General features: G+C 39.3%; 1 protein-coding gene across 1 annotated transcript in view; it reads right to left on the bottom strand.

Moving 5' to 3' along the window:
- Nucleotides 1–2,521: 2,521 nt before the first annotated feature.
- The window catches only part of Map3k2 (mitogen-activated protein kinase kinase kinase 2), a 73,711-nt gene continuing 48,425 nt past the window's right edge, over nt 2,522–27,807 (bottom strand). Inside the window, exons 11-17 of the mRNA XM_059246754.1 lie at nt 27,583–27,675; nt 24,061–24,267; nt 19,189–19,337; nt 18,149–18,280; nt 16,872–17,001; nt 12,817–12,994; nt 2,522–11,400 (exon numbers count right to left, since the gene is read on the bottom strand). Of these exons, the coding sequence (XP_059102737.1) occupies nt 11,175–11,400; nt 12,817–12,994; nt 16,872–17,001; nt 18,149–18,280; nt 19,189–19,337; nt 24,061–24,267; nt 27,583–27,675 (1,115 nt within the window). The 3' untranslated portion in view covers nt 2,522–11,174. The remainder of the gene's footprint in view (nt 11,401–12,816; nt 12,995–16,871; nt 17,002–18,148; nt 18,281–19,188; nt 19,338–24,060; nt 24,268–27,582; nt 27,676–27,807) is intronic.

The raw sequence follows: 27,807 nt of genomic DNA, 5'->3' as shown, positions 1-27,807 counted from the left end.
AGTTTAGCCAGGTAATTCCTGTACCTTCAAAGCAACCTGAAAGGCGCTCCCAAAGATAAAATGCCAAGTGCAAATTCCTTGATTTTTCAGGTACCTCGGTTTTCCAGGTTTCCTGAACCAAGTTTTGCATAGGCCTTTGATCCTTGGGACTGACTCTTTGATCCTTGACTCTCAGACAAGATTCACATAGGGCCGTAAGAGAAACAAAAGGTTAAACAAAGGATGGATTAGGGCTAGGTGCTACTCTCTGGAACCAGGCCAGGAGTAGCTCAGCAGGAAAGCAGCCACACATGTCATATGTATGAAAATGTCACGATGAAACCCATTATGCTAACAAAAAAAAAAAAAAAGCGAACAAGCAATAAAAAATTGGATTTTTTTTTTTTTTTTAAAGAGAGCTGGGAAGATAACTTAGTGGGTAAAGGTACTTGCTGCACAAGCTTGAAGACTTAATTTGGGATCCCCAGAACCTACATAAATGGGGCAGGCATGGTGTTACATAGCTGTGGTCCTGGAGCTGAGAGGCTGAGAAAGGAGAATCCCTGGGGCTTACTGGCCAGTCTAATCAATGAGCTCTAGATTTAGTGAAAAATCCTGTTGCAAAATAACTAACTAAGGTGAAGTGGGGCTATGAGGGGATGGCTCGGTGAAAAAGCACTTGCCACAAAGGTGTACGGATCAGAATTTAGAGGTACGGAGCACCCATGTAAAAGCCAAAGAGAGAGTTCTATGGCCAGGAGCACTTGTTGCTCTTCCAGAAGTCCATGGTGTGCTTCCCAGCACCCACGTGGTGGCTCGCAGCCATCCCTAAATCCAGTTCCATGGGATCCAAGGCTTTCTTCTGACCTCTCAGACACCAGTCACACATGGCGTGGACATGCATTCAGCAAAACACTCATACAAATAAATCTAAACAAACAAAACAAAGCCAGGTGGGCCAGGTAACCTGCTTCTCATGACATGCAGGAAGCAGACTGTAGGTTCCTGGAGCAAGCCAAATGACTGGGCTCTGAATTCAAATGAGAGACCCTGCCTCTATAGGTGGAGAGCTAATGAGAAGGGCAACTGCACACACACCAGAACAAATGAGCAAAGTGCTAGAGGAAGCCACCTGACATCAGCCTCTTGCATCAATGGGTACACACACACACACACACACACACACACACACACACACACACACACCAAGCAAGCACAGGGGAGTGAAAGTCAGCTGAATTTGTGGACTCAGTTTCCTTTGGTTTATACTGCTGCTAAGTCTGTACTGAAAATGTGTCCAGTGTCTATGAGAACTGTCTCCATAGTGGCCATTTTCCTTCTTGGTGTCTCTGCTGGTCTCACCCAGCTTTGCATTCTATGGGCTAAGTAGGTTCTCACCCTCTAAAGACTTTGCAGATCATACCCTGGGGCAGGGTGGGGTGGGGTGGGGTGGGGGGATCCTACATTCATTGGGAGTGTAGAAGCAAGCACAGCACTGAAATCAGTCCAGATGGAAGAGTCTTCCTACTTTCAAGCCTCTTGAGTATTATTAATCACACTGCTGGAGGGATTCAGCTGTGGCTGTCAAATGCATCCCTGGAACTTAAGAGTTCTTTCACTCTAGAAGAGTGAACCATAGATGGCTTCCAGAATTTGATTGTACCAACTGACCTCAGGATGAGTTATCCAACTCCAGGGTTATTTGAGATGTGTTCTCAGACCAGCATGGACAAAGCTGCCTCTCCCTGTGCATTTCCCCACCTTAGTCAGCCCCCTGCTACCTGCACCCTTCAGTTTATCAGTCTCCAGCCCCAGAACTCACCACAGCTGCCTCTCTGGACCTTCCCTTATGCCAAGCAAATGACCCCTAGAGAACCTCAGGTTTTAACAATAGAGTCCCTTCACAAGATATTGTGACAAAAATGGGAATTCTCTCTTCTGCTGGCCCATCTACCAGAGGAATCACTCTCTCACCAAACCCCACAACTGGAGTTGACACTCACGAGGGATGTAGGACTGTCCTAACAGGACTGCTTGGCTTTCATCTAGCTTTCCTTTTGAACTGGCATCTGACTCTCCGTCCCCTTCTGTCCCCCCCCCCCCAGTATCATTTTGTGTCCTTCGTGGCTTCCCCTCTATTTCTGTCCTTGGAATAAAGTATTTTTCTTACTCTGAATCTCTTTTACCAGATGCCTTGGATGGTTTTTGTTGTTTTAAATTCTTAATGTAGTCAGAGAACAACTCAGGGGTGGGTTCTCTCCCTCCACCATGGGTTCTGAGGATTGGATTCAGGTCCCCCAGCTTGTGTGCCAAGCACTTTAACCCACTGAACTATCCCCCAGCCCTGTGCTTGTTTTTAATTACTACTACATTCAACCTGGGCCATCATGTCCACACAAAGATGTACTAAGGAGTCTTTATGGACATTATAGGCTTAGACATCGAGAGTTTCTAGGTAACTGCTAGGTGTTCCAAAGAGAAAGCAAGCAAGAAGAAACTTCCGTAAACACACTATGTCCAAGAACGTATCTGTACACACAAATCACAGTGGGAATAAATACCAGCTTTATTAACACTCAAAGTGCCATCATTTATGTCCATCCTATAGTCCAGAAGATTACTGATAGTAAGCCTCTGTACTACAAACCGTCCAAAGATGAACAGGAAAGAAAAAGTATGTCTCACTGTACTAAATATCGCAGGCCTTCATGCATGACAAATCTAAATAAAGATGTGTCAATAATACACAAATTGCCATATAAACAAACTCATAATCACTAACAAAATATAAACATGGTTTCTTTTATATTAAATTTTTAAAAAAGCTATTTACCAGCAAGAGAAAAATACATAGAAATTATAAAACTCAAGAAGTTTTACACATTTTTTACAATCACAATTTTGAATGAACAAACCCAAAAAGTGTGTGAAATGTGGCACATACTACACTGTGTCTGGCTTCTGGTAGGTTCTAATCACATGGGTTCCTTTCAACCTAATAAGCTTAGTGATAGTCAACTTCAACTGTAGACTTTATTCCTAACACAAATCACTTATAACACCACATACTTTTAGAAGGCTTCCATTGAACATTGAATACAGTAACGTTGTCAGACGGGAAACCTAATTTTTAACTCTTTTTCTGCCGGCTGCTTAAAACACACAGTACAGTATAAAGACACACTGTGTATTTGGAGATTCCTAACACAATGGTAGTCAACTGTGAAGAATCACAATGCCAATGCATTGTTTCATAAACTCAGTCTAACTTTGCTCAGTAAGAGAAAAATTAAAACTTGAAAACTTTGGAAATAAAGGAAATATTCAAAAATAATAGCCAGACAGGTCTAAAGTAATGGAAATATAAAAATCTTGACATGTCTTCAAGACAATTTAGTTGCTCACATTTTTTAACAGCTCTGAGAAGTCAAATGCCATGTTAGTGGACAATGTGTTTTGCTACTGCTTAACAATCCTGCATCCCACCCCCCAAAAAAGGATGTTAATTGCAAGAGTATTTTAACTGAGCTCTAAGCAAACTCTGTATCCAATTCTGGAACTACAAATGCTTAAATGGTTAAAACCAAAATTTAAAAAATAATTTTGACCAGCCAGATGAAAATATAGTATATTTATATATAGTAAATAATCTTTCAGAAAGCTTTTACATATATTTAATTATCATAAAGTTCTTTAAATTGTAGAAATGAAATGAAAACAAGAATTTACTAAGATATATACATGTACCTACACATGGAAAAGGACATCTCCACACAAACCCATAGCTCTTGATACAGAATACTTTCAACCTAGGAACTGATTCAGAATACAGGATAAACTTAGAATGCAACACTGAACTCCTGAGTTCCTCAACAAAGACAGAACCACACAAGGTAACTCTGCAAAAGCAAGAAGGTCCTACTAAGTACTGTAGCAGCGTTGGAACTGAGGGCTACATCTGGAAGAAGTGCAAACACAAAGACAGTAGTTCAATGCACACACTCATGAGTCGCAGACACTCAACATTATTGGTCATATAAATCAGTGTACAAATTAAATGTTTGGAAAATGTGCAAAAAAGTCAACATTGGTAAGAAACAAAAATATTTATACATAATTACAAACTGCCCAGTATTCAACTGAGATTAAAAACATTTGCTGAAAATAATACATTAAATATAGAGAATTTAATGGATACATTTTAAATTTACATTAAGTCAAAGGGTAAATTTACAAATTGATAATCATAGTTTGTAAGATAAAAGTTTGTTTTCAAACTTATCGAAGTTTATTTACAATGAGTAAAAACAACCACATGAAATATAAGAGATGTCAGACGTTAAAAGTATTTTTTGGTATTAACTTGGTTACAATATTTCAGAATGCAGGCTAATTTTAAAAACCAACAGCAATAGAAGAAATGTAAACCTTTTACTTACTAATTATAAAAAAAACACACACACACACACAACTGTTTGTCTTTAAAGAAGTATTCTCCTCCCTGGAGAACGTGGTTTTAATTCATGAGGGTTTGGCCCACTTTCTTTTGCCCATGCGCCTTTCTGGCTTGTAGCTTCCCACTTGTCTACTCTCCTTACTGCAAGTGGGAAAAACAGTCTTTGGAAAAATAAGAACATGTCAAATAAAGCATCTACTAGAGTTTAACATATAATTACTTATCTTCCCTTCTAAGTAACGCTAATGCTAAAATCACTGATTACACTGGTTTTTTTTTTAAAGTGATAAAAGATACAAATAATAAACACAAAAGTGCTTTTCAAAACAGTCATAAACTTTTCTCAACTGGCATTACAAGATTCAGAAATCCTAAGCAGGGGACAGATTCTGTAAGCTTTAAAGAACTAGAGAGCAGATGCTTCTGTATGTTCCAAATGTCTATGGCACAAAGCAGACTGCAGTTCATGACCTACTTTTCTTCACAGCATTGTCTAAATGTCCCTTAAGTCAAACACAGCTGATTAATGTTAAGACACTAGAAAGAAAATAAGCCACCAATCTGAGGAATCAGATGTCAATGTGAATCTACATACATCAGTGGTCAAAAGATGTCAGTAAGATTGGCACACATACAAACTTAAGTCTGCAAATCTATATAGCTCCACAATAGTTGAAGGAAATTCTGCATGTCTAAATGCAAACACTGAGCACCTGTCCTTTTCCTTGAAGGATAGATTGGCATACAAATTCTACTAGCATCTGCTCTACCATTTATATACTCTTAGCTTACACATGGGCAGATTTAACAGGGCTAGTCATTTTGGCTATATGTGCAGGGAATACAAAAGCTTTGGTTTAAAGTGATTCTGGTAATACAGACTGAGATACAAACAAACATCATTGGGCAGAAGGACAGGAGTATTCTCTTATTTAATGTCTTTGCTGTTAGAAAACAATACCTTATGACTAATACTTTATGACTGTCTATTAAAATACACAAACACAAAAACCATGAATTATATGAGACTGTATACAGGCAATGGATACAATTTATTCATTTCTTTACTATAGCTATGACTCCTCCCTTACCTTCCTGAAGCTCAACCTTGACCACTCTTAGTACCTCTGAGAAACGAAATGTCTAGGTTCCCCTGAAAACTTATCATCTCAAACTCTGAACAGTGAGAATGGAGAGAAGGATGGCCCTGGTATTTCCACAGCTCTTATGGCATCCTGTCTGGACAATGGGAGGAGTCAAAGCAACACGAAAGATGACTAAGAAGTAGGAACAGTGGCATCACAGCACACCTTCCTTAACCAACCAATAAGAGGTATAACAATATTTCCTTTTGATGACTTGGTAAGCTAAGGAAGTTGGTTAGGTTAGATAATGTCTGGCAGAATTTCTATTCCACAAAGTTCATGGAGAAATAGCTAAGATTGAATACTTTCTATTTAAGAATTATATATAAGCTAATTATTATACACACAAACACACAAATTGATTTTAACCTACTTTTAGCAACTAAGAGCTTGGCAATTTACAATAAATACCATTATTAAACAATCATTTGTACTAGCTACTTACGGAAAATATACTGGCATGCCTACTTGAGGATGACCATTCTCACCCCACATTAGTAGATCATACATTTTCAATTATTCTTCCAAGAACAGAGACAGATCTAACTGAACAACTACACCTTCCTTCCTACCCCTGCCCCAGCTCCAAACACAAATACACACACACACACACACACACACACACACACACACACACACACTTCACAGAACAGTAAGCTAGAGTATTAGTTAACATGTTAAACACTAAGGATTAGAATTCGCTGTCCCTGGACTTCATGCTCATTGCCTCAACATTTGTGAAAGGAGCTCTTTAGGGCAAGACAACAATCCTAGTTCTATGAAAACTATAACCGAATAATAAGACACAAAGAACTTGGACAGTGCCAATATGACTGAAAAAATCAAGTAATCAACCCAAAAATCAATTTACTATGTCTTTTAGAATGAGAATACCTTTCTATAGTTATTTTAGGACTTCACATCTAGTGGAGACTGCAATCAGAACTACTGTTTTTCTTTGAACTTTAAAAAAAAAGAGGTAGAAAGGGTAAGAGGAGGAAATAAGCAATAAGAAACATATAGGGGCCAACACACAGTCCAAGGCCAAATAAACTCTTGAGGCCTAGTGCTTTTGGAAAACCCTTCATTTTGTTAGGTAATTTGAATTACAAATATAAAATAAAATTAAGGCATACAGAGAAAAAGGCACTACTAAAAATTAACAAATTGCTTTTCATTGAAGTTTAACCAGTGTTAAAGTCAAATAAATATAAATGTTACATCTAAAAGTAAATGCCAAATTTAATGATAAAACAATAGAGTCTCAAAAAACCTGATCTTAGCATAAGAAACACTTGGCGGGAGTTCAACCTCTATCAAATATTTTGGGTATTTTAATACCTAAAAACTAAAATAAAGTTTGAGGTTATTTTCCCCCTGAAAAACCAAACTAAAACAGTAACAACAGCTGGGTCAGGGAGAAGCCCAATACAGTGTGCTAAGGAATAAATGCTCCATTGTCACAGAACAGTCTGGGGCTGCGTGGTGCAATAAGAACAGGTTCTGACAGAGAGGTTGTCTAACCTGGGATATTGGGATAGTTATACTCTAATCCTTCTTGTTAATGTCTTTGGAGTCTACAATAGCCAACAATTATCCAAAATTTCTTCCTTATTATTTCATATAAAAATCCTAGTATTTTAAACATCACTGCTAAACTTTCAGAGTTAGGGTATGCCATTAAGTAATTTTCTGCCCATTCTCCTCCTCAACTATAACTTCCTGAAGGATATTAATTTATGTGACATAGCACATCACAATTATTGAGTAAGAAAATGAAAAAGATTGACCCGATTTTTTTAAAAAATGGACAAAGCTGGGTGTGGTGGCGCATGCCTGTTTTCCCAGCACCTGGGAAGCAAAGGCAGGAGCATTTAAGTTCCAGGCCAGCCTGAAACACATAGTGAGAACCCTGACTCCAAAAACACAAATTAAAATAAGACATATATTTGTGTACCTGGTTGACTCCAGCTGAATTTATATGAAGGTTCTCAAGACCCCAAATGAAACCTTTGGCGTGAACGCTGCCATTAGCCAAGGAGTCTGCATCATGCTGGGTCATCTGCCAATCTATTCAGGTTTGATTTTATTTTCTTAGTGATTTCACATATTTTATAACAACTCTATTTCAGAAGTAGTACAGATCAGACATGACCAATGTCAGAACTTAGTAGCAGAAAGCTACTCTAAAGATGTATTTTTACTTTTTATGTAATTTCTATTGGGAACAAGGTAAGACTCAAATGAAAGCCAATTCAATTTATTCTGAAATAACAGTTTTAATTTCTCTTTTATAGTCCAGCATGTGCATTAATATTTGACTTCTCACATGTTGTAGATTGTGCCTCTTAATACTTTCTAAGGCAATAGTTATAGATGTTTTTAAAGTTAGAAATATAGTTTTGTAAACAAGGAAAAGTGCTGAAAATGTTCAAGGCATTCATCTGAAAACCTCAAAGTATGTATGACTTCAGTACACTGAAGTACCAATCCATCAAAAACTGGACTAGTTACGTTTCCAACCCTTGGTTTGCACTGCGCAAGGTCTCCACTTGACTCACTCCTGTCACACCACTTGGACTCTCTCAGGGCCTCGGCAGAAGGTGCTTCCTGAAAGCACATCTGTTGCTGCTAGTGGATCTAGCTCCAGCACCGGAAGTCTGCTACTGGCAATGCAGAATGCATGTAAAGGCACAAAGTCAGAAGTCTGGCCATTTCCCAGCCACAAAGAAACATTGCAGTACCAAAGAATCAGTTGTGCATTTAAAAAAACAAAATACATTTAGAGTCATTTTTAAAAATTCAAACTTCATCAGTCAGCCCATACTATTAGGCAGAAAAAAAAATGGAGTGTAATATTTTACTTCCTTTGACAAATTGTTTCCTTTCAAAAATTTCTTTTTTTTAAATTTACTATTGACCTTCCATGTCCCATACCCCTATCTACTTCAAGCTTTTTTGCTCTAGCAGGGTTTGCGCTTTTTTATATATACACACATGTATATGTGTGTGTGTATACTTTTATACATATATATGTGTATATACATATGTATGTATATATATGTATGTATATAAACTTTCATTGTGTTTTTGGTACCTTCACAACTGGTCTGAAATAAATTCACATCATATTCAATATAACTCTGTAAACTATTAGTCTATTTTTAAGTCTTTATAATTTTATTCTTCTTATAAAGAAAAAGTATTCTGATGCAGCTATTTACTACTGAATTTAGAAAAGAAATAGGAGACTGTTGAAAAGCTAACAACTGCTTTGAGTTCCAGTGTGCAAGTATCTTTTTGAAGAGGGTTTGTCTCTCTTCTGTACTGCACATTACCCTGATGGACCAAATATGAGCCAAAGGGAAATCACAACCAGACTAGAGACAAAGAAACAACAAAACAAACAAACAAAATAAAACCCCAGCAATCCAGGTACCATAATTTTGCTCAAGTAGAAAAGATGCCCTCACTCATAAGAGATAAAGAAATTAGAACACACGCACACGTTAGGTTTCCAGCATAAGATTAAGATTTGCTGAGGTGGGAGACACCTAATGCTTGTTCTTTGTAAGGGGCTTCCTTTGCTCGACTGTATAGGAGAAGTGTTAACTAACATTTTGTGCGCTGACTCTTAAGACTATTGGAATTTCAAAAATTATTACAAGGTATGCTGGATAGGATCTTGATACATTAAAGCCAGATCTACATAACTTCAGAAGCCAAGTACTTAAAAAATATCTAAATAAACATACCTTGTAATAACAACAACAATTAAATCAGACTCTTTAGTCCCTTCTGATGAAAAGCATCCCATTCAGGGTCTCCTGGAAGACTGTTATCATCTAGACTTTTAAAAATAAACTACTTAGCACTTGGTTTAATATGCTGAAAAATTTCAAGTGGCCAAATTACTGACACCTTCATGTTGTTCAAGTCTCATAATTCTACTAGAGACAGCGGGATCTTCCCCAGCTTAGTCTTTCCATTTAATGACATGGCCCTAAGTAGATGCTTACACTGGAACTATCTGGCAGTGTTTTAACCTTCCCACTGCTAGCAAACACTTCGTTTTGGTATACTTTTCTGGGCCTAGAAGGATGAGCTGACTCTTAAGGAAAGAATATACAGAGATGCAAAATTCAAAAGGTTCAATACTCAAATTCATTATTTCTAAAGAGAGAGTGATTCAAGCACAACCAGCAGCTGTCAAAGGGCCGACTGTTGCCCCCTGCTGTGTTGAGCTGTGCACCCCTGACTAATCGTCATCTCTCAGGACCCTCATGGCCCTGCATCTTGCCTCTGAAATCTGTGTTTACTGCTTTGTGAATGGCTGCTTTCGGCTTATAACTGGGTTTTCCTTCTAGGCACTTCTGCCTTCTGTGGCAGGATGATTCCTGGGAAGAGTCCTTGTGCACTAGTCTACTTAGCAGCACCCCAACCCTACCCACTAGATGCTGGTAGTACCTTGTCAGTTACGGCAACAGAGTGTCTCCAGGCACTGCCAGATGTCAGGTGAAGTGAATGACTCCCCACCACTGATCTCAGGTCTACCTGATGTTTATTCTTCTGCAGTCCCACTGGCTTAGTACTCTGTGATCCCAAGAACAAGGGTTTATTTCATGACAGGAACTTTAACAAGTGGGTATGTGAGCTAAAGATGGTTACCAATAGGAAACCAGGGGCTTGAAATAGGAAGATAGTATATACAATTTTTATTATTTCTCAGTTCCCTTCATTTGGGGACTTTCCCATCAAGTAAATAATGTTTAAAATATACTAAATGACACTTGGTTCTTTTTTCCATTATTTCTACTGACTGGCAAATGTGGTCTATTCTACCACTCATATATCTAATGAGCAGTCGTCTGTGTTTTAGTTGAATTTACTCGTTGGCTTCACAAACTCTGCTTTCAAATACAACAGTATTTTAAGCAGAAAGCTGTCTCTCAAGGCTTACAGATTCCAGTAACATGGATCCACTATAATGTATTTGCCTATTATACTGCTTAGGATTAACAAACATACCTCTTAGAGATTCGTGTCTCCTAATCAAGATTCCTACTGAGCAAAAAAGCTTGATAGACAGAGGTTAGGATCTAAAGAATACAGATATAAGAAGGAACCTATATTCTTTAAGTTGAGTACCTACCCTAAACTCAAGTTTAGGGCTCCACCCCACAAATAAGGATCTATTTAAATACTATCACTAAAAACTACACATTGTACATCACTTTCTTGTCTTTGTCTTCCATGTCAGTGATACAGGGCAAGACTACAATCTTTATATATTCCAAATGATTTGTTTGTACTAAAAAGAGCAACTATGTACTAAAGTGCTTTATATCTCTGAACCACATCAGTACATTATAAAAATTTTAAAAAAAAGTTTCAAGTTCTTGTAAAGAAAAAAAAGATTAAATATAAAAAATTTAGTTTACTATTATTAAACAAATTTAACCAAGAATCAAGAGAAATCTTTTCCCTCTTGTCTTTTTCTCCCATCTCTGGTTCTTATAAAAAGGAAAGTGCAGTAAGAGAGAAGGTGAACCCGAGGATGGAGCTGGCGGAGGCACAGAAGCGGGCGCCGGCTGCTAGTGATAATGCACGAACAGGTGCCGCAAGAGCTCCTCCGCGGACGGTCGCAGTTTGGCCTCCACAAAAATCCGTTTCAGGAAGTCTCGAGTATAGTCTGAGACATGAGGTGGCAGCTTCGGGTTGGTTGGCTGAGTGGCAATCTTAAAGATGGCAGCCATTGCTTCAAATTCAGCCCAGGGTGGCTTTTCAGTTAGCATTTCTACCACAGTACATGCTACACTCCTAAAAAGAAATAAAAAGAAGCATTACCCAAGTAATAACTTTAGGAAAGAAAGCTGACTAGCCAGAAAATAGAAACTGGGATAAGTCCGCATATAGTTTAATATTACTTATTTCAAATACAAAGTTTCACTCAAAGGTTAATTAAATAAAAATATAATTCAAACATGAAAATTAATGAAAGGCTGGAGCAATGAATACATTTCCATGAAAATTTATCATAATTATCTATGATCACAAATGTATAGTTAGGCAAAGAACTTTATTATATTTGTTCTAGATCATTTTCTAACATGATGTTAATAATTTTGTCTCCATCATACAAAGAATACAAGTATTATAAATTACTTGCCTTCAAATTCCTAAAATCAATATATTTTTCCCCCTGGTTGGGAAGTGGACAATGGCCATTTTGTGACCTCACTTATGTGATTTATTAATTCAGTTTTAAGATACTAACAACTAAACACACAGCCCTGCCATGACAGAGCCCCTGCCCCTGGTATAGGCACCACATAATTTCTCTTCTTCCTTACCTGGAAGACTTGCAGATACCTTAAATCATCCAGAATCCAATAATGTATTTTCCAAAAACAACAGAGCTAAGCATATTATGAAAATACCACATCACACCACCACCACAGCAACAGTTTTTATTTCTGTAAAGCAATTATCAATTTATTGTAAATAATTATATGATTGACATGCAAGATCCTTGGAAAATCTGACTTTGCAATCAAAACATAATTCAGCTATTAATGGAGATCTCCTTGTTCTTCAAACACATAAACAGAAATTACATGATGACCCATTCAGAACTGCAGTGCTTCACTGTAAAGTTTTCAATTTTGAAGTAAATATCCCTGCAATGGAAAGTTTGTAGAGTCTGATATGTCCCAGCCCAGGGTGGTGGTGAGGAGTCAAGATTCGTGTTAGGGTGGGTGGGTATGTCAGGAGTGATGAATTAATCTCCTCAGGTCACCTCATAACTCACTCTTACCCCAATTATTATTTGTAGTCTCACCCATCTTATGCAGGCAATTATGGGTTTTCAAATGTTTATACATACCTTTGTGACTTAAAAAGAAAATCACTGATTCATTTTTTTTTTTTTTTTAATTTTGTTGTTGTTTTAAGACACTGACAGCCAAGAGTTCTTTAAAAGTTACTCAGGGGAATAAGAGCTTTCTAATGTTGAGGTTTGCTTAAGACAAAATCCTTCCTACAGAAGGAAAAATATTTCAAAGACTCAAGTATTTAGTCAAGTTAGCCTTGGTAAGGTATAACTGAAATGGAATTAATCATTACAATTCATATATCCTGCTTCCAAAGTACATAGGATAATTTAAATCTGGCAATTTCAAATATCGGTAGAAATAAGAAGGTAAGTTTCCAGGCAAATCTGACACCCAAACTTACCAGATATCTGCTTTTCTGCCATAGCCTTCTCCACTAATGACCTCAGGACTCATCCAGTATGGTGTGCCTGTGACAGACTTCATTCCTGTGCCCGAGAGACAGATGGTCTGAAGCCGTTTACTAGCCCCAAAGTCTCCTAATTTGATATTGCCTGTGGAATCCCTTAAGATATTTGCTCCTAAAAATAAGAAATAGTCTTATTTCAAAGATTTTATTGGCATTCTAGAATGTATAATAAGTGGCAGAGAATTACTGTGTAGACTCTAATCTGTCCCCAAATTAGGTTGCCTGTCTAGTCCAGCAGTACCTGGCATGCCTCGATTAGAAAGTCCTATTTACCTTGCATTAAGCATCTGCTGTTTAGACATTACTTCTCCGGGTGTTTCAGAACTTAATGAGCTTCGCAGACAAAGGGTGGGGCAGGGCCAGGTGAGGTGAAAGAGAAAGGGGAAAGGGCTGAGAGCAAAGCTTAGCCAAGCACCAAGAAAGGCTCTGGATCCATTCGTTTGCTGATTACAGAAGGTTGTGAGCCATAATATGGGTGCTGGGAATTGAACTCAGGACCCCTAGAAGAGCAGCTAGTACTCTTAACCTCTGAGCCATCTCTCCAGCCCCCAAATGTGGAGCCCAGGCTGGCTTCGAACTTGTGATCTTCCTGCCTCCACCTCCTTCAGCAAATCCTATTGGCGTGCGCCACCACAGCCGCATTTATTTGCTATAAAGCAAGAAGTCCATGGCTGAAGATTATTTTCCTGGTAAGCCAGTTTCTCCTCAAGAACTTCCAAAAGGACCTTCATAATCAAAACTTCTACCTACTCCATTTTATTGTATTTTAAGGTGTTCTTTTGTTGTTGCTGTTATTTTTAACTCAAGGCCTCCAACTTGAGATCTTCCTGACTCGGCACCCCAGCACTGGAATTACAGGTATGCACCACCATGCTACAATTTTTTGTTTTAATGCTTTCTATGGAGGAGGCTGAATAGTGCAGATAATCTACATTGCAGACCATAGAGAATACAGACTCTCCACCTTCACCATGAGCTTCTATTCTCCCAGAAAATTCCCCAGCCTTACCAGCAGTAATTCCACAGGAGAGTCTAGGATCCTTCTCAGCAAAACCTATTAAGCCTGTCTGACCCACCAGTAATTTTCTAATGTAGCTCTGCTTGCTTATGATCTCCTACCATCTAGTATTAGGACTCAGAAAAACATCCAACTATCTCTAGACTATTTAATTACAAAGCAAAACAGACCTTTTTGTTTGCTTGAAATGTGGTCTTGCCATATTGTTCAGGAAGGCAACTTGAACTCTTGGGCTCAAGTGAGCCTCACAATCCTCTTATTTCAGTTTTCCTAAGTAACTGCGACTACACATGTTTAATAAGCCAGATTTTACTGGCTACAGGCAGAGGACACTTTCCCTACACAGACATGTGCATGCGCGCAGAGAGTCATCTTTTGGGAAGTGGCATCAATACTGAACTAATGCTCACCCGCAGGAGGAGCTGAAGAAAAAACAGGCAGCCAGGTTCCCAACACAGTTTTCTTGTTTTTAAACTGTATTCTAATAAATTTAAAATAAGGCTTTTCAAACATAGGCAAGGGTAGACAGAATTGCTTATGTTCCCATTACTTAGATCCAACATCCAATTACACAACTAAAAGCTAAAGCAAAACAAAACATATCCAGGATGGGGAGATGATTCAGTGGGTAAAGGTACTTTTTGTTCAAGCATGAGGACCTGAATTCAGATCCCCAACATACACATAAAAACTGGGTGTACCGACATGCATCTGTAATCTCAGTGCCAGGGGCAAGGACATAAGAGGATGACTAGTACTCCTGGCCAGCCAACTTAGCTAGAAAATGGTAAGCTGAAGATTCAGTGAAAGATCCTGACCCAAGAAAACAAGATGGAGAGAGACAGAGCAGGCATTCCCTGTCCTCTTCTGGTGTGTGCATATGCACAAATAAAACCATTAAGAAAATAAATTGTCCTTTTATTAACTATTTGGTATTCAATAATATAGTTCCTTCCCCCGCCCCCAATATATAGACCAGGCTGGCTTTGAACTCAGATCCACATGCATCTGCCTCTGCTGCAATTAAAGGTATGCCCCACCAAGCCTGTCAACAGTATAGTTCCCTGAAAGACAAAAAGAAAAAAGAATAGGGCCAGAGCGATGGCTCAGTGAGTAAAACCTGTGCTGCACATGGTAGAAAAAAAGAACCGACCCCTTCACGTTGTTCTCTGCCCTTTGTGCATGGTCTGTGGCACTCGCATGCACATGCACACACACAAATACAAAAAATGTGATGAATTTAGAGGGAGGAGAGAGAGAAGGAAGGAGAGGAGAAGGAAAGAAGAGGGAGATGGGGGAATAAACTTTGGAAATGAGTGGGTTTCCTAACAGTAATGATCTTCATCTTTGTTATGATCCGACAGGTCTGAAATTACATGAAATCAATTATCTTTACCTTTCCATTTGCCACTTATAAACTGTTCAAAAAAAGTCAGAAGACATAGAACAAGTCACAAGTAGATTATAGAAAACAAATACCACTATGTTGTCATTTGGTGGCCACCATTTGCCTTCTGTCATACTTAAATTGACAAATTTGAGACCCTATTTTTATGTCTTACTTTTCTCTCTTATCAGTATTTGTCCTGTACTATTTATATATCAGCTTGCTTCCATCCCCCTTCACTTGACCAAGGTGGTTCATCATACTTTCTGGTAAGATTAGAAGATTGATCCATACAGAAGACAGCTCCCTTTGTTTCTTTTCTTCATTTTGAGGGCCAAAGAGAAGTTGGCTTAACTAGAAATAGATATTCCTAATTGAATAATTTCTTTATGAAGTTCTTTAAAGTATCAGCTTTTATACTTAATAAGCCCCACTATAGTGCATGTAACCTGCCTCAGGAATTCTGCATACTAGACTCATGGTAGAAAGTACTGTTCAGTTACCAGAAATGATTGGCAATTTTCTTCTTGGCCTAATCTGGACATAGTCAAGATGCGCCCCCACCATATGGAAAAGCAGAATCTGGGAACTTGTAAGAGGGGCAACAAGATCAATGAGTAAATATTATACAGACACATTTACTTTTTTTACTCAGTGATTTCTAAATTTTGGGTCATACCCCAGTTTTTAAAGACTCAGGTAGGCTCCCAAGTAAAGAGTTTTTAGTACTCTCAAATTTTACACATCTCTACTCACTCCATGTACTCATTTCTATATCTGATCCCTGGGGGAAAGTGAATTTATCCTAGTTGAAATTCATCAAAGCTCAATTTGGGGATCTTTCCTTCCTTCCTTTTATTCTTTCATGACATCTATTCCTATGACTTTAAATACAATTACAACATAAAGCATGTCATCACAGTAGCTAAGTTTTAAGTGCTGAGCACCAGGCATTGTTTTAAACATTGCAACATGTTAACACATTTGATCCTTGAAAGAATCCTATAAATTGAGTACTATTATGACTCTAACTTAAGAATAATTAAAAGAGAGGGCAGTGGATGCCTCTCAGGGGTAGAGAAGCTGCCTAGTATATGCAATTTCCTAGGTTTCATCTCCAGAAATTGGGGGTGTGCAATTTCCCACGGGGAAGGAAGAAAAAGAGGGAGGATGAAAGAGAAAGAGGGATGGGAAGATTAATGAGGAATGAAGATACAGAAATATTAGCATGTCTAAGGTTACAGTTAGAGCAAATGAAGCCCAAGTTGGAATCCAACTCTGTGACAGCAGAACCCCTGCTCACTGCCCTAATGCCTAAGCAGTACTCATACAAACATGGTTATATTATTCTAGGGGTGTCTGAGTGAAACTGATCCTATGGACCCTTACATCAAAGCTAATCATTTATGTAGGCCCAAATTTCAGAACTGGTCTGACAGGACACTAACAGAGTCCATGAGAAAGCTGGAGAACTGTTTCCCTCTGGTAGTTTATAGTTTAAATGTTCAATGCTTTAATGGTATTTCTTTCATTCACACTCAAACAAAACTGTGTATTTAAAGTAAAAAGTAATTTATGACTTACCTTTGATATCTCTATGGACAATCATATTACTATGCAAATAATGGACCCCCTCCAGAATCTGACGAGTGTATTTCCTAGTCACATTCTCAGTAAGAGCTCCATATGCTTTTAGTTGGTCCTTAATTGAACCCTAGGATAAAAGAAAACAACTAAACCTTCTGTTTAAAATAAAAAACTCTACTCAATCTTTATTTTTAAGAGAATCCTTAGTTCATGGCTGGGAGACTCTAAGTGGAAAGGGCAGAAATTCTCGGTAAAATAAATACGCACAGTTTCTGTTCTTTCAGATTATTTATGTTGAACTAATCTCTTTGAAACTAACAAATTTATAAGTCTTCCATATTTGTAGGCCTTTAATACAACCCCAATGTGTTTTCCAAAAATAATATTTAAGCCAACTTCCCCAGGAAACAGAATATTTGAAAACATAAAAGTAAGTAGCAAATACGGCCGGTGAGTAGCAATGGCGTCATGACAAACAGCTGTGCACAATGGAGGTGTACTGCTGCTTGCAGGACGCTGACGGTGGTCAACAACAGCTGGCACTACCAGGTACGGATCTGTAAGCTCAGAAGACAACCTGGACCTGCAACATGCAATTCCAGATCCCTACTCCCATGAAGACCCATAATTCAAACTTCTTTTTCCTAACTTACGCTATTAAATTAGGAGAATACGTTTCTTCTTTTTTTCTTTCTTTTGTTGTTGTGTTTTGTTTTTTTGAGACAGGTTTTTCTGATTACCCTTGGCTATCCAAGAACTCACTCTGTAGACTAGACTGGCCTTGAACTCATAGAGATCCACCTGCCTTTGCTGGGATTAAAGACATGTACCACATTTTTTTCTTTTTAAGTTTTTTTTGAAGTCACTTTGTCAAGTCTAAGTTGGCCTTGAACTTGAAATCCTCCTACCTCTACCTCCTGAGTACTGGGATCACAGATATATGTTACCATGCCTGTCAGAAGGCACATATCTCTTAATGAGTAACTATGCTAACTGCCATCTTGAAAAATGTTTTTAAATGAATTGAATATTCACAATACTGGCTACAGGAAAAACTAAAATTTTACTATACTGAGTCAGGCTATGGTCATTCTCCTCTTGTGAGCAATCAGCGTGGCTACAGTGGAATAACCAGACATCCTACGTCTCCTGACATCAGCCACATCAGGTTCAAAATTTCACCTATGACACAGCAGATCAAAAGGGATGGACTGGAGTCCCCTCAACTTATTTTTAATAAGAATGTATCTTTTCAAAAAGATGCATGAACTTACCCCTGGCATATACTCCATAAAGATGGAGAGTGTTTTCTCCTGAGGATCCCTCAAGCAGCCGTAATACTGAACAATTCGCTCGTGTAGCAAGTTTTTCAACAACTGAATTTCACACTCAAGTGCATTTACTTCCTGGAAGACAGAACTCCTGCTAAGTCTTCTTTTAAAAATATGTTATTATATTTGTCTGTCTGTGTGCATGTCCATTCGTACATGCACCAGGAAAGACAAGTGGAGGTCATAGGACAACTTGCAGGAATTAGTTCTCTCCTTCCACCATGTGGGTCCCCAAGAGGTGGATTCTGGGTATTGACCTAAGGTTGACAGGCTTGGTGGCAAGCACCTTTTACTTGTTAAACAGTTTCACTGGCCCTACATTAAGTCTTTATAGCATCAAAGTAAACACAAAATTCTCTTAGTTCATGGACTGTCATGGAAATGTTCACTCTACATAGAATATTTTAGTCTCGACTTTTTAATGTGTATGAACTTGCCTGAATTTGTCTGGACCACATGTGTGCAGTGCCCTCAGAGGCCAGAAGAGGGGGTTTGACCACCCCTGGAACTAGAGTGACAGACAGGTGTAAGCCTCACTGTGGGTGTTGCAAACTGAGCCTGGGCTGTCTGACAGAGCACCAGGTGCTCTCAATCACCGAGGCATCTCTCCAGACCCCAGTATCTTGTATTTAACAGCCCTGGTTGTTTGCTAAGGGAGCACCAAGTCCAACAAGGACCACAAATGAAGCACTAAAACAGCTGATCACTTTACGGCAACCCACAACCCCCACCACACTGTTACGTTACATTTTAAAGCTTTTTATGTATATTTAGTCTGTCTCTGGGTGTTGGGGGGTGGGGTGGGGGTCAGAGAACAACTTGTGGGAGCTGGGTCTCTACTATCATGTGGGTTCTGGGGACTGAATCAGGTCTCTAGTCTTGGAGTAATCTCACTAGTCCCATTTTTGCTTTTGGCTTTTTCCCCTCCAAGAAAAACCGCTTTTTACAATGGCCAAGTAAGAAATGTGAGTGGTGACTTTTACCTTGCTGGTCTCCGGGCTGTCAGGGTTAAACTGAACTTGTTTAACAGCCAGTTCTCTTCCGGTATCAACATCATAACAGAGGTAGACCCTACCAAAAGCTCCTTGGCCAAGCAGTTTGCCCAATCTCCAGTTCGTTGGAGCTCGAGGTGCTGAAAAAGAATATTTTCTTAAAATGGAATAGTCAGGGGCTATTCAGTGACTTCCTAACTGAACATTCTAGATACAAGGGAAAATTATGACCATCCAAATTTATAATGGTCTCTATCTTTCAAAAATGTTCTCCCTATCAAGAATTCTAACTAAAAGTTTGTATCTCATGATGTATTTTTCCCAGTAAGATTTTCTTTTTCCAACTACAAAAGTGACAGCCATCTTTCACTTGATCTAAGATGTCACCAACTATAAGATACCCTATTTTCCAATTCTTACTGCAGCAAATTACAAATATCTGTAAATAGTTTTTTCAGTCCATCTATAATACAGAAATCTGGAAAGAGTATCATTTTCCATCTCTATAGGAGAAATCAGGCAATCAATAGAATTACAGCTTTATGGATATGGTATTTTCCCTGCATGCGTGTATGTGCACCACATGCAGACAGTGCTGGAAGCCAGAAAAGGGCAAGGGATATCCTGGAACTGGAGTTACAGGTGATTGTGAACCATCTCCTGATGCTGAGCATCAAACCTAGGTCCTCTGGAACAGCAGCCACTGCACTTAACCACTGAGCCATCTCTCCAGCCCTATAACTTTTTTTTTAATCGTTGTGTGTGTGTGTGTGGGGGGGTTCTTTTGTTTTGTTTGTTTGTTTTAAGACAGGGTCTCACTATGTAGACCTGACTGCCCTGTAACTTGTTATGTAGCTCAGGTTGGCCTTGAACTTCTGGTGCTTCTGCTCCCAAGTATTGGAATTACAGATGTGTACCACCCTGCCTGGAAGAAATTATAACCTTTGCTGAACATTTTGGAAAACAGATTACAGGGCACCCAACTAACCTAAAATCTAAGGAAAAGGAGGTGCTCCAAAGAAAGAAAAGAAATGGTGAAGCACATAAAATAATGTGGTGATATTTTGTTTGCACTCTTAACAAATAAAATTTGCCTGAAGATTACAGAGGACAGATCTAGCCACTAGATTAAACAGAAGCCAGGCAGTGGTGGCACACACCTTTAATCCTAGCACTCAGGAGGCAAAGATCCGTCTGGATCTCTGTGAGTTCAAAGCCACCCTAGACTACACGAGATTAATCCAGTTTAAAAGAACAGAGCCAGGAAGTATTGGCCCACATCTTTAATCCCACATTTGGGATCTCATGCCTTTGCTCCCATTATTTGGTAGGCACACACACCATTAATCCCAGCACTGGAAAGGTTGAGCCAGGAAGTGATATGGCTGGGCAGAGAAAGGCACGTAAGGCGGGAGGAGACAGGAACTCAGCCTTTTCGGCTGAGGGCTCAGGGGTATTCGGTCTGAGGATTCATGGAGACGGGATCTTCCCCTTTCGGCTGAGGAGCTGGCGAGGTAAGAAGTGGCTGTGGCTTGTTTCCTCTGATCTTTCAGCATTTACACCAGTATCTGGTTCCAGGGTTTTACTATAAGACCAATTAGGATTCTTGCAACAGAATAATCCATTCCAGAAAGTAAGGAAAGCTAAGCTCCACTGTAAACAAGTGTGAGCTGCCATAACAGCACTGAATCACAGGAAAAGCAACACATACACGGGTCCAACTTGCCCAACTTTTCTGTGTACCTCCTCCCTGTACAGAGATCATGCCCTTGGTAGTCAAGGTTAGAGAATGGAATGGTCTGTGATAGACAGATGCTCTGAAAAGTAAGAGTCACTGCTGGACATGGTGACACACACCTTTAATCCTATCACTAAGAGGCAGAGTCAGGTAGATTTCCCTTGAGAGTTCAAGCCACCAGGGCCACAGAGACCCTGTCGGGGGTGGGAGTTAGATCTCACAAGAAAAAGCAATCAACATAACCAGACTCAAGATAACTCATTCAGGAAATTTAATTTTTGAATAGGCTGAGGATGTAGCTCAATGATAGAGTGCACAAAGCATTGGTTTTTTTGGTTTCTGGTTTTTTGGTTTTTTTTTTTTAAGACAGGGTTTCTCTGTGTAGTCTGGCCATCCTGGAACTCACTCTGTAGACCAGGCTGGCCTCAAACTCAGATTTCTCCTGCTTCTGCCTCCCAAGTGCTGGGATTAAAGGTGTGTGCCAACATTGCACACCTTTCAATGGGTTTAATTTCCACAACTACATACAAGCAATTCAAAATTAAAATAAAAACACAAAAAACATATGGTGGCTGAAGAGATGGTTCATCAAGTAAGAGTAGAGTGCTTCTGCTCTTGCAGGACACACACTGGACGGCTCACGATCACCTGTAACTCCAGATCCAAGGAATCTGATGCTCTTCCAGGCTCCACTGTCACTGCACTAGTGTATGTACGCTCGTGCTCACGCTCGCTCTCGCACTCTCTTTCTCTCTTTCACACACAACACACACATATACACACACGCGCGCACCTAAAAATAAAAATAAATCTTTTTAAAAAATCTATTAACATATTAAAGGTCTGGATGGAGAAGGTAGGCAACATGCAAGAACAGATGTAGAGTCAAATGAAAATGTTTCTTCAAAAAAAGGAAATGTTTCTTCAGTAAGATCATAAACAGATAAGCCCTTAAATCCCAGACATGGAGACCTGGAGACAGGAGGATCAAGAGTTCAAGGTCGTCTTCTGGGACACAGGGAATTTGAGGCCAGTCTGGAAAGCATCTCAACATCCTGCATCACAAGACAGAAGAGAAATGCTCAAAGGAGAACAAGGGCAAGAACGAAGACGGGGCGAGGTGCAGAGCAGCAGCAGGAGTGCAGGACCACGAGAGGAAAGCTGCACTGCTCGCTGAGGAATGAAGACAAATGAAAACGGAATTTCTCTTGGAAATATGTAGGCCAAAAGACAAGGGATGATCTAAAGGCACTGGTTCTTTTTTTTTTTTTTAAAGGAAATCTATATGCAGAAAAATATCTTTCAAAAAATGAAGGGGGAAAAAGCCTTTTCAAGCAAATAAATGTTAATTGAATGCATTATCAATAGACTTGTATTTAAAAAGGGGTTAAATTCAATTCTTTAGGTAAGAAGAATTTTATACTTGACTGAATCTTGACTCTACATAAAGATCTACAGAAACAGATAAACAGAAGGTATGTACAAAAGACTAATCCAAGACTTTCCTTCCTTCATTCTTTCTTTTTTTTTTTTTAATTTATTTTATGTGTATGGGTGCTTTGCCTGCAAGTGTATGTCTACCATATGTTTGTCTAGTGTTCTCAGAGACCAGAAGGGGGCACTGGATCCTCTGAACTGGAGTTACTGACAGTTGTGAGCTGCCATGTGCTGGGAATTGAAGCCAGGTCCTTTGGAAAAGCAGCCAGTGTCTTAAATGCCGAGCCAACTCTCCAGACCCGTCCCTGCTTATTTTCAATCTCTAAAAACAGCTGCCAGAGACAGTGTAACAGCAATGTAGTGTGGGGTTACAGGTGTAAAAGGAAGGAGTGACAACACTAGCAAAAGGAGGGTCCAATCAGGCAAGTTTTGCTGCAACATGTCTTTGAGCTGGAGCAGGCAAAGATACTGTGGACATAATTAAGTTCAAATACTTTGCAATTTGATCTCATTTACACTGTAGTCCTAGTTCTACTACTTCAATAAGATATCCCCATGTCAGTAGAAATGTCTTTGAGAGTGTTTCCAGAAAGGATTAGCTGACGAGGGAAGACCCAACCTGAATGTGGGTGTCATTATCCCCTGGGCTGGGAACCCCAGCCCAAGAGAAAAGAACACAATGAACTCAGGACCGCCACTCTTCCTGTGTCCCAACTGCAGACTCAACATGACCAGCCCTCCGTGCTCCCACCACTGTGCCTTCCCCTCCATGATGGACTTCATCCCCTCAACTCCTAAGTCAAAACAAACTCTAAGTTGTTTTCCTCAGTATTTGTCAAGCAACAAGAAAACGAACTTTGTTACAGGTATAACAACCACCACCCCACTCCATACATGCACATGAATGCACGCACACACGCACACATGCTGATATACTCAAAGATAAAGAAAAGGGCCAGAGAGATGGCTACTCAGTGCTGATGGAACCACTTTGGGAAGTTCTGAAAACTTCAGGAGATAGAGCCTTGCTAAAGGAAGTGTATCTCTAGGGAGGGGGTGTCTCTGAAGGTTATACCTCATCTCCCTAAGCCTAACCTTAACCCTAACCCAGGTGGGAACTGAGTTCCGCCTCTCCAGTCTTGTTTCTCATTTAGTATGAGGTATATACCCTCTACCAATATGTCCATCACCATGGTACTCTGCCTCATCACAGAGCCAGAATCAATGGAGCCAAGGACAACAAACTAAAATCTTGAGCCAAAATAAATCCTTCCTCCTTTAAGTTGTTTGGGTAAGGTATTTCATCAGTGATGAAAGTCTGACACATACAATAAGTAAATTTCTACACATTAGGGTCTAACAAATGCTATACTGTAATTTTTTTCTCCATAAATCAATCTCCTCACTAGGCTGTTTCTTAGAAGTTGCATAGTAAATCTCAGTGCTTCACATGGACAAGTAGAACAGAATGGATAAGAATAATTAGTAACAATTTTCCTAATAAAAGTGAATAACAATTAGCTACAGTAATTAGCCGTGATACCAACTTATGCCTGAGTGCTTAATCACATTTAAAAATCCTATTCTTACCTCTTGTGAAGAGTGTTTTTCCCTGAGTTCTGATTTGCCATTTACTCCTGTTAACACAAAACTACTCCAATGATCTACTCCACATTTCTACTACTTACAGCGGCTGGGCGGGCTGATGTCTGTGACAGTCAGAGTAGGATTGTCTATGTCACTTCCCCTTCTTCTGATTCGGCTGTCTTCATAGTCTGGGGTAAAGATACTGCTTCCACTACTAGTGCTTAAGGAGTGATCAGTAGGACTGAAACTCACAGGAGACCGGAAGCTGGTGCCCTGGGTCCTTCTGGCTCTTGGGAAAGTCTTACGACCTACAAAGCGAAAAGAGAGTTCACTTATCCCTTCTATTCATGTACTACACATTTGAGATATTTAAACATCCAGAGTGTAGAGTAGGAACCGGCCTTGAAACGTAAGCTGAAAAAGCTGAAATAACAATGATTATGTGTGTGAGGAATAGTAGTGAATACCAATTCAAGTACTCTGCTATGGGAAAATGCACATACACTCATGTGTACAAGAAAGCCATAAAAGAAACCCTTCACTTTCACAGAAGAAAAAAAAATTCATTTCCAATAATGGCTTTAAAACAAACATAAAACCAAACTGGAAAATTACAGGTAGCAGAGAGATACTGTTTGTCCTGGTTAGTTTTTTCTGTTTGTTTTGTCAACTTGACACAGGCTGGAGTCATCTGGGAAGAGGAAATCTCAATTGAGAAACTACCTCCATCATACTGGCCTATAAGCAGGTCTGTGGGACACTTTCTTGATTAATGATAGAAGTGGGAGGGCCCAGCTTACTATGGGTGGTGCTACCCCTGGGCAGATGATCCTGGGTTGTATAAGAAAGCAGGCTGAGCAAGGCATGAGAGCAATCCAGTAAGCGGAACTTTTCCATGGCTTCTGCTTCAGTTCCTTCCTGCCCTGACTTCTCTTCATGATGGACCGTAACCTGCTAAGTGAAATAAACCCTTTCATCCCCAAGTTGGTTTTGGTCATGGTGTTTATCACGGTAGCAGAGAGCAAACTAAGATACTGATGTATCCTAATTTATTCACAAGAGCAAAGAAATGGAAACAGTCTAGGTATCCATCTAAAAATAAATGGAAAATGAAAATGTAATGCACATACTGTTGCGGTTTGAATAAGAATGGTCCCAATAGGCTTATATATCTGAAAGCTTGGACCCCAGCTGATGTACTGTTTGGAAACAATTAGGAGGTGTGTCACTGGGGGTGGCTTTGAGGTTTCAAAAGCTCACAACAGGCTCATCTCTCTGCTGCCGGCAGATCTGTAGCTCTCAGCTACTGCTCCATCACCATGCCTGCTTGCCTGTCTGCTGCCGTGCTCCCTGCCACGACCATGGACTAACCCTCTGAAACCGCATGCAAGTCCCCAGTTAAATGCTTTCTTCTATAAGCTGCTTTGGTCATGGTGTCTTTTCACAGCAATAGAACAGTAATTAAGACACATATAATGAAAATTTTTTTTCTGCTGTAAAGAAAAATAAGATTTGTAAGAAAACGGATAGATCTAAAACTTTATTAAGATAACCCAGACTCAGAAAGACAAAAACCACATATTCTCTCTCACATGCAGATCTTAACTTTTAATGTTTATATGTATGCATATATGTGGGTATGAACATAGTTACAGATTATGAAACCTGACAGGAGATCACAAGAGGGAGGAAAAGGTATTGAAGAAATGGGGAAGGACAAAAGGGCAGGGAAGAAGGCTGGGGATGGACAAACAAAATAAGTTTTGTTTGAGAAATGCTATAATGAAACCTAATACTCTATATTTTGAATGCTAACTTTTTAAAAGTTATAACATTTTTAAAATTTATATGAATATCTCTGTGTGTGTGTGTGTGTGTATATATATATATATATATATATATATATATATACAGACACATATATATAGTTTATGTGTGATATTATATATGTATATTGTAGTTGTTTGAATGCTTGGTCATTAAGGAGTGACATTACTTGACAGAGATTAGGAGATGTGGCCTTGTTGGAATAGGTGTGGCTTTGTTGGAGGAAGTGGGTCACTGGCTTTGGTGTTTCAAATGCTCAAGCCAGGCCCAGTGTCTCTCTCTTCCTGGGGCCTGCTGATAGGAATGTAGAACTCTCAGCTACTGCTTTAGCATCATGTCTGCCTGTGTGCCACTGTGCTTTCCATCATGACACTAATGAACTAAACCTCTGAAACTCTGAGCCAGCCCCAATTACATGTTTTCCTTTAGAAGAGGTGCCATCGTCATGGTGTCTCTTCACAGCAATAGAACACTGACTAAAACAAGTTTGTTACACACACGTGTGCACATGCATGTGGAGATCCAAAGTCAACAATGGGTATCTTTTTCAATCACTCCCCACCTTTATTATCTTATGTATGTATGTATGCATGTATGTATCTATGTATTTACTTATTTAAGACTAGGGTATAACCATGTAATTTATTTATTTATTTGGTTAATTTAAGACAGGTATAATTCTGTAATTCTCTAATTCTGGCTGGCCTAGAAGCCACTATGAAAACCAGGGTAACCTCAAACTCACAGAGACCACCTGCTTCTGCCTCCCAAGTGCTGGGATTAAAGACGTGTGCAACATGCCCAGCTGCCATCTTTATTTTTTGGAGTATTATTTTTGAGTCTCTCACTGAACCTGAAGTTCACTGATTCAGCTAGGCTAGCCAACCACTAAGCTTCAGGAATCCACTTGCTCCACATCCTCTCCTCCAATCTCAGGTTAGCGGCACACACTGCTGTGCCCAGTGTTCCCATGGGTTCTGAGGATCTGAAGTCAGGTTCCTTGTGCTTGAGCAGCAGACACTTTACGGACTGAGCTACCTTCTCAGAACCAATTTACTTTCTTTATTTTATTTTATTTTTTTTGGTTTTTCGAGACAGGGTTTCTCTGTGTAGCTTTTGCGCCTTTCCTGGGACTCACTTGGTAGCCCAGGCTGGCCTCGAACTCACAGAGATCCACCTGCCTCTGCCTCCCGAGTGCTGGGATTAAAGGCGTGCGCCACCACCGCCCAGCCCAATTTACTTTCTTAAAGGAACAAAGCAAATATGAATTTCATCCTCAGGGAGTATATTTCTAATTTATACCATTTCCAATTACTCCTTTGCAGTAAAACATAAATATCACAAGCCGGCAGAAAACTACTATATTATTTTGCTTTACTTATAACCCAATTTTCTCCAAAAAATGTTTTTTGGAGGGTTGACAAAGGTCAAATTTGGGGCCTTAGGCAAGTACTTTACCACTGAGCTGCACCCCCAGCAAAAAGGTTTGTTGTTTTATTTTTGTTTGAAACCTGGTCTTTCTATGTACCTGGCTGTCCTGGTATTCACTATGAAGACCAGGCTGGCCTTGAACTCATAGAGATCTGCCTGACACTGCCTCGTGAGTACTAAGACTAAAGACATGTGCTACCATTCCTAGCAAAGGTTTTTCATTTTTTTTTTAAACCAGAAAAATAAGTGACTCAAGAATAAATTATTTGGTTATCATAAATATGAGGCTTTTTAAATATGCAGTCATTTTTTTAAATATTTGCTAATGGTCATCTGTTCATGTAGTCTGATTGTTCAAAACTTACCATCATTATACTCTTGATGATGATATGAAACATGATACCTTCTTGGATATGTTCCTCCTTTCCCAAACTTCTCAAAGATAGGGTTATCATAGTCTGTTAAGACATAAGAATGCTATCATTAAAAAGGCAAATATTTTTAGTAATGAAAAGCACATTTATCATTTTTAATTCTTTCAAAATATTTCCCCCTCCCAGCCAAAGCATGACATAAACATTCAAGTATGT

Source organism: Peromyscus eremicus, chromosome 19 (genome assembly GCF_949786415.1).
Source record: "Peromyscus eremicus chromosome 19, PerEre_H2_v1, whole genome shotgun sequence".
Classification (NCBI taxonomy): Eukaryota; Metazoa; Chordata; class Mammalia; order Rodentia; family Cricetidae; genus Peromyscus; species Peromyscus eremicus.
The sequence above is the reverse complement of the archived record's forward strand: the minus strand, read 5'-3'. Positions and strand labels throughout refer to the sequence as shown.